This window comes from Oncorhynchus mykiss, chromosome 14, assembly GCF_057628025.1.
Source record: "Oncorhynchus mykiss isolate SJ-2025 chromosome 14, ASM5762802v1, whole genome shotgun sequence".
Lineage (NCBI taxonomy): Eukaryota > Metazoa > Chordata > Actinopteri > Salmoniformes > Salmonidae > Oncorhynchus > Oncorhynchus mykiss.
Genome location: NC_143035.1, coordinates 15,221,550 through 15,229,088, shown reverse-complemented (window position 1 = coordinate 15,229,088; position 7,539 = coordinate 15,221,550). Strand labels below are relative to the sequence as shown.

At 42.1% G+C, this 7,539-nt stretch overlaps 1 protein-coding gene across 1 annotated transcript; it reads left to right on the top strand.

The window, feature by feature from the left end:
* The first annotated feature begins 2,307 nt into the window (after window positions 1-2,307).
* On the top strand, window positions 2,308-7,085 carry LOC110488888 (protein sprouty homolog 1). The gene is made up of 2 exons (XM_021561332.3): window positions 2,308-3,404; window positions 5,133-7,085. Exon 2 carries the CDS (start codon window positions 5,188-5,190, stop codon window positions 6,235-6,237), a length of 1,050 nt encoding a protein of 349 aa, XP_021417007.1. The 5' UTR covers window positions 2,308-3,404; window positions 5,133-5,187; the 3' UTR covers window positions 6,238-7,085.
* The last annotated feature ends 454 nt before the right edge of the window (window positions 7,086-7,539 follow it).

The window sequence follows — 7,539 nt, the reverse complement described above, 5'->3', positions numbered from 1 at the left end:
ATCCACAGGTACACCTCCAATTGACTCAAATGATGTCAATTAGCCTATCAGAAGCTTCTAAAGCCATGACATAATTTTCTGGAATTTTCCAAGCTGTTTAAAGGCACAGTCAACTTACTGTATGTAAACTTCTGACCCACTGGAATTGTGATGCAGTGAATTATAAGTGAAATAATCTGTCTGTAAACAATTGTTGGAACAATTACTTGTGCCATGCACACAGTAGATGTCCTAACCGACTTGCCAAAACTGTAGTTTGTTAACAAGAAATTTGTGGAGTGGTTGAAAAACGAGTTTTAATGACTCCAACCTAAGTGTATGTAAACTTCCCACTTCAACTGTACTTTGGTCTCTGACATTGCTCATCCTAATATTTCAATTTTTCCTAATTCCATTCTTATACCTTTATATATGTGTGTATTGTTGGGAATTGTTTTTAGATACTTCTGCACTGTTGGAGCTAGGAACACAAGCATTTCGCTACACCCGCAATAATATCTGCTAAACCTGTATGGACCAATAACATTTGATTGGATTTTACTCCACTGCATTCCTAAAGAACATATTTACATTTACTCCCATACATTTTCCTTGACACCCAAAAGTACTTGTTACATAATTTTGAATGCCCAGGCAGGACAGCAATATGGTACAATTCACAGACCTATCAATATAATGCGTTGTCATCCTTACTGCCTCTGATCTGGCAGACTCACTAAACACAACTACTGCGTTTGTAAATGATGTCTGAGTCTGGGCGAGTGCCCCTGTCTGTCCATAAATAAAAAAAATAAACAAGAACATTTTGGCATCTGGTCTGCTTAATATAAGGAATTTGATGTATAGCATTTACTTGTACTTTTTAGTTTTACTCAAGTATGACAATTGAGTACTGTTCCCACCATTGTACTTCAGTACATTTTAAACCAGACACTTGCAGACCATTTTCAAGTTGTATTTTACTCTGTGACTTTCACTTTTACTTGAGTCATTTTCTATTAAGGTAAATTTACTTTTACCTATAGTAAAACAATTGAGTACTTTTTGCACCACTGCTTTTTATAGAAGTTCATTGTTGACCTACTCACCACAGCCCTAGTGGCTGTGGATGCTCACATAACGCAAGGTGGTCGAGATCTGGCTGTCTGACAGTCCTATCTGTATCTGTCGCAGATAGCGGTAGTATGCAGAGAGGCTGTCCTGTTGGCCCTGCAAGAGGACATAAAAGCACAGCTCTTCATGGGAAGACACTTTGAAAACGCCGTGTAGCCTCGCGTTCCAGACTCTCTCGTCCAGTCCTATATCAACTATCAACAGCAACGCGGCTTGAGCTTTTTCTGACGTCACAGTGGAAAAATGCCAACGCTGCGAGACTCTTTGCGGACCGACTGCAAATGTTACCCATAAATGCAGTTATCCACTGGAGTCGCAAGGGTTTCCTAATGGACATTACATCAGTGAATAGCGAGAAATAATAGACTAGAATAGCCCATGTGATTTAATCAATAGGCTACTTTTGAATGTGCTCATTAGGCCTAATTGTTAGTCTCCCTAAATAACCAATCTTAAGGCACAATTCTCTGCAAAAGTGTTGTTTAGAAACCTGTTCTACCTAAAATGCAATATTAGGCTACAATGTAATAAATTAATTGTTTCTCTATATGCTTGTTAATGCTTTTTAAAATGTTATCTTCATACGACAAATCGATTATATTAGGCATGGTAAAAAAAAGAAAGAAGAAGATTACAATGCAGAAACATAGCCAACATCAATTAATTTAACCAAGGGTCTTTCTTAGGCTATTTTCAAAGCAGGAGTTAAATATAACGAACGCAACACAGATTATTGAATGGGGTGAGAAGTTTGAAGGAAACGTTTGCATTCATCTTTAATAATGTGCACTTTCCATTTGCTTTGCATTTGCTTATTGGATATATCCAGGGTGAAAACAAGCACGGATGGTATATTAATCATTTCATTCATGGAAATCTGTTAATTGCTGTCGGGTAACCGTAAAATGTCTGACTTCTCTCCGCACTTCTGACCACTATGAAGAGGTTCCCATCTGTCGTTTGGGAATCCAGCAAGAATTGATTTATCATCAAGCCTTAAGCTTCCAAACTATTTTTTTGTATATATATCCACCCAAACACCAGAGGCATATAGGCCTACAGATGCATTTATCAGTCCGTTAAATGTAGAAGTTTTGCAGAATTTGCTGACCCGAGATTGTATTGAGGTCATTCATCTATTGATTTTTCCATTTGAAGAGGATAAATTGACTCTGTATTGAACTTCCTTTTCTCGTGGATCCGGATGTAGCGCATCCGCGACACCAATCAAGCCAGACAGTCAAGAACAGAGGGGAGGCGGTGGGTGGGGGGAATCTTTCCCCTTGCTTGTGGGGTGCCTTTTTCTTAAGGGGGCTCCGAAGTTAAGTTTACTGAGCCACTGGGAAAATAAAACAAATGAGTAGTGGAGGGATTTCCATTTCATTTTCTATATCGGCCATTTTATTATGGTATTTTAGATATAGACTTTAGGCCAACACTATTACATACATAAACAGAGTTTTATGCGCATTTGTGTATTTCTAACTCTGACATACGTAAATGGAATGGTGAGATACCGTGGAATGCATAAAATAAAACAACGTTATCGATTCAAAGGGGATAATTTTGTTGCCACTGTTCAATAGTTTTGCAACCACAAGAACGGAAATGAGTTTATCGGCTATTGTAAACCGTTCCACCTTAACTGCTGCACACATCTCTATCGCCCGGCCTTACACATCTGCCCAATGAATTAAGAGCGGATGCGATGTATCCTTTTTCAGTGGCGTGAATGGCCAATGGGAGTTGGCTTGTCGAGCAAACACTGAGCCCTACATTCTCATTCATTCAGTGCTCGACAGTCCTGCAGTGTTGATGAGAGCACGTCTTCGACTAGCGCTTGCTTTTGAGCATTCCGCACAACAAAAACCTACTTTTACTATTCTCCAAGCAGAATTTGAAGACTGAAAACCATTGGATATATAATTATTTGTCTTCAAATCGTGAATTATTGAGCTTTTAAGAATCCTAAAGCTTTTCCCTGCAATTGTTATTCTGCTCTAGGACTAATAAACACTGTTGTCTGACCAGGTCGTTCTCAAGTGCGCAACTTTTAGGCTATTTGGTACCTGTTCAATAAAGAAACGTTGATTTGACCGTTTCTGGAGCACATTGGTGTAATGCACCATATTTTGAGAAGGAATAACGAAAGAAGATAAAACATCCGTATTTGGATTTAAAGCCGTGGTCACGAATTTTAAGAGCTAATTAAAATACGCTTGGACTATTTCCTTGGATGGAGTTTTGGTATATTGGTTGATGGATTCGACGTTATGGATGGTTACAGATGGGTGCGTATCTCCCCTCAATGAAACATGTTGGAAATGTCTAGTTTGTTCATAGATTCTTTGTTGCTAAAATGTAGACTGGATACAACGACCATTTCACAACTAATCTTCCTCGGATAAGTAGACTAATATACGCATAGGGTTCAGAACTCCGGCTCTGGAAACATTGTTGCCAGTTGCATGGACTATGCTTTTCGTTAGTATATGTCGAGATAGATGGCCTTGGGAACACGCATCATCTGGTGCTTGAATCTGTGGAGAGTTCGCTTCATTTGTACATGCTTGCTTGTGTCCTCTACTCGGAATGCCTATTTAACATAGAACATTCGACTCTCGAAGGGAATAAAAACGGTCATAGTTTGGTTCAGAGGGGAGCGCGATCACTCCGACGCGCAAACAAACACCCCACCCCCACCGTAGCCTAGTTTTCATTCATAAGCTTTCCCCCCTTGTTTTGCTATTCATCTCTAGATCCGTTGATTTGATCCTCTGTGGTTTCTATCACATGGGACGTCTCTCGGTCAACTAAACCCTAGGGCATAGCCTACACTAGGACTGTCGGTGTATTTGTCCTTTTACAATACAACAATTAGGCCGCCCGTCTATCTACTGGCTTAACCTAATTACTGTGCTCGGTGTAAACTACTGTGGGGTTTCATGAAGTCAATCAATTATAGGGCTCTGCTTATAAGCAAGCTGTCTTCGCGCATATGCCTATCTGCATATTGCATTCGTTTTTAAACTTGTTTGTATGCTTGCGTCATGTTGATTAGACTGACCGAATGTGTTTATGCCTATTGAGTAGGGTCCCGTTTGTGTTACAGTTTCAAGAGAGACGACTGGCTTTATAGCTAGACCTACCACGGTTAATTCCAGAAGCTGTTGATATTTTAAACCAGTAATGGTATTGGCTTTAATTCAGTTGTGTGCTTGAAATTATATGAACATAAAGTTGACTCTATTGTCGGGTACTGTCGTGACCTTAGTTTTGTCACCACATTTCCTTCTAACAGTCTTTCATTTAGTAATCGAATAATACGCGAGGCAGCTCATTTTGTCCTATTGGATCGTGGCCTCGTTCCGTCGCCTTGGCACATTTTAAATGTTAACCAGTCATACAAATGTAAATGAGCACGGGAAGTAGCCTATTTGTACTGAAGTTTGGATGTGTGCATATTGAGGAAGGTGTGAAAAGTAACAATAATAGTCTACTTTTTTTTCCCCACGGCTTGCATAAAAAACTATCAGGGCTATGTGAACATGTTCTTAATTAGTTAAAAATATTGCACTTGGCTTTTCCTACTAGCACTGACTTTGCTGATAACTTAACTTATTTGAAGAAAAATGTACATATTACGAATGATGTGGTTGTCAAACCTAGCTATTTTAAGATGGATTGACTGACTGGATAAAAAGCGTCTAATACTAAAATCGGAATGTAAACCCAAAATAGCATACTCAACTCTCAATAGACTGTGCTCTTAACCCGTTTCATAACTTTGATGAAATATGATCTTCAATTAACCATGTTTGATCTATAAATTGAGACCATCCAATGATCTATTGATGGTTCTACCTTTTCAGCTCTTTAGCTTTTCCAATCAAAAGTTGAATCTAAATGAAAAGGGAACAGTTTTCCAAAACGCCACCACCCTATATTTCTCATTTGCAAATGACATCCTTGTCTTTACTGATGGCCCTTTCCCGTGTCTCTCTTGCTGTCCCTTGCAGGTTTTCCGATGCATGCCAAGTCCATGGTGAATGTCGGAAGTGGTGATCACCCCAGATGGCGCTCCAAAGTCAACATGGCCCTGGCGGTTCATTAGTGGTGATTCAGCAGCCTTCCCTGGAGGACCGGCAGAGGTCGGATTACGAGCGGGAGCTCCAGCATGCCGCTATCCTTTCCCTGGACCAAATCAAGGCCATCCGCTCCAGCAACGAGTACACAGAAGGCCCCTCGGTGGTCCGGAGGCCCCCTGCGCCCCGCATGGTGCCCAGGCCCGACAAGCAGCAGGAGAGGACTCACGAGGTGATTCTCGTCAATGTGAACAACAACTACGACCACCGGCCGGTAGGGCAGGGCCACCACGGTGGGGTTGTAGTAGTGGCCGGGGGCCAGCAGTGTAGCACCAGGGCCCCGGGCCTTAATCGCTCCACCAGTACAGGCAGTGCGGCTAGCTCAGGGAGCAACAGCAGTGTATCCTCTGAGCAGGGACTCCTGGCCCGCTCGCCTCCCTCTAGGCCAGGGATGGTGGCCCTCCACCAGCACCACCACAGAGTCGAGCGTGCTCAGCCTGTTCGGACTCAGCCCAAGGCGCTGCTAGCCTCCCAGCAGGGCTCGCACCCGCTGCCGCCACTGGAGGCACCGCTCAAGCCCTCAGGGAAAGGGGACATGGCCTCTGGCCACCAGTTCATCTGCGAATGCTGTGGGAAGTGCAAGTGCGGAGACTGCACAGCCCCAAGAACCCTGCCCTCGTGCCTGGCCTGCAACGGCCAGTGCCTGTGCTCGGCGGATAGCGCCCTGGAGCATGGCACGTGCATGTGCCTGGTCAAGGGCATCTTCTACCACTGTTCCAACGACGACGAGGGGGACTCGTGTGCCGACCACCCCTGCTCGCTGTCACGCTCCCACTGCTGCTCACGCTTCCTCTGCATGGGATTACTGTCGGTACTGTTCCCCTGTTTGCTGTGCTACCCGCCCGTCAAGGGGTGTCTGAAGGCGTGCCAGGGCTGCTACGACCAAGTCAACAGGCCCGGCTGCCGCTGCAAGAACTCTAACACTGTCTATTGCAAACTGGAGCGCTGGTCCCACCAGGCCCAGGAAAAGCCTTCCTGATCTTGTGTGTGTGTGTGTGGGTAGAGGGGCCGACAGTTCCCCTGTGTGGTTTTGACAATGATAATGATGATAACCATAATAGTCACTGACTATTGATGTTTATCAAACATTTGAAGCACCTCCCACCCACTTCCTTTTCTCCTGATAGGAGTAAAGCACGGAATATGTAAACCACTCACTCTTCTTCTTCTCCTTCCTTTTTGCAACAGGACCATGTTTTTACAGACCAGTGTTTGTCTTCAATGGTTGTTGTTTTTTGTCTCTCTTCAGCTACTCATTAATACTTTTTTATAAATAATTTTCTGTTAGCTAGGCAGTGTTTACCTGGTGCTTTAAGCTTCAAGTGAGAGCAGCCTCTTACCAAATCTGTGAAGGACTATCTAGCTAGGCAATATGTAGCTGTTACCACGTGTTCATAGCAAACAAGGATTGTTAGAATTCCCAGTTGCTACCACACTCAGACCATGGATAGCTGGGTTTCTGTGCTCGAGTTGCATTGTGGAAAGCACATCCATCTCATAGTATTCTGTTGGATATGTTTCTCTCCCTTCTCCACTCATCATTCACAAACATTCTGTGGCATTCTTTCCCTTGTTTTTGTTTTGTATTCTCAAATCCATAAGAGCGATCTGGCTTTAAAAAAAAAAAAAAGGAAAATGTATTTTTTTTTTGTAAAAATATTTATTATGTGAAGCTCTATTATTTTATGATATTTATTGCAAAAGACAGTCTTACATTTACTCATGTCTGAATATAACAATATCAATACTTACTGAAAAATGAAAGGGTGGCACAAAAGAATAAACTATGTTAACTTTAATGCAGAAAATATATTAATTAATTAAAAACAATGTCTTGTGTCTTGATTATCCTTGTTACATTGACCTTTGGGAGTGTTTAACTCTGGTTTGAAAGCTTTCTGGGTAATAAGGCATTTCATAAGCAGTGATTGGGTCCAAGTTTAGTTCTTGCATCATTTCTTTGCGTAACGTGGAATAGTTTGGTCAACACCACTTTGCTGTACACTCATTTGTTCATGTGTGGAATTCTGGTAAAAAAAATGTACTTGAAGTGAGTCAGAACCACTTTTAACCTGAATGTTTCAAGCCTGTTATTTCGGGATTCTATTTATTGGATTGATTATTCTTTAAACTGATCATGTAAAATAAGCCTACATCTGGTGGCCATTTTGCATTCAATGGTACTAACTGGAAGTTCCAACACTTGATAAACCTCATTCCAGGCAAGCGGTCACCCACAAACTAAGCATTAGCTTTCATCCCTGGTTTTAAAAGTTGCTAC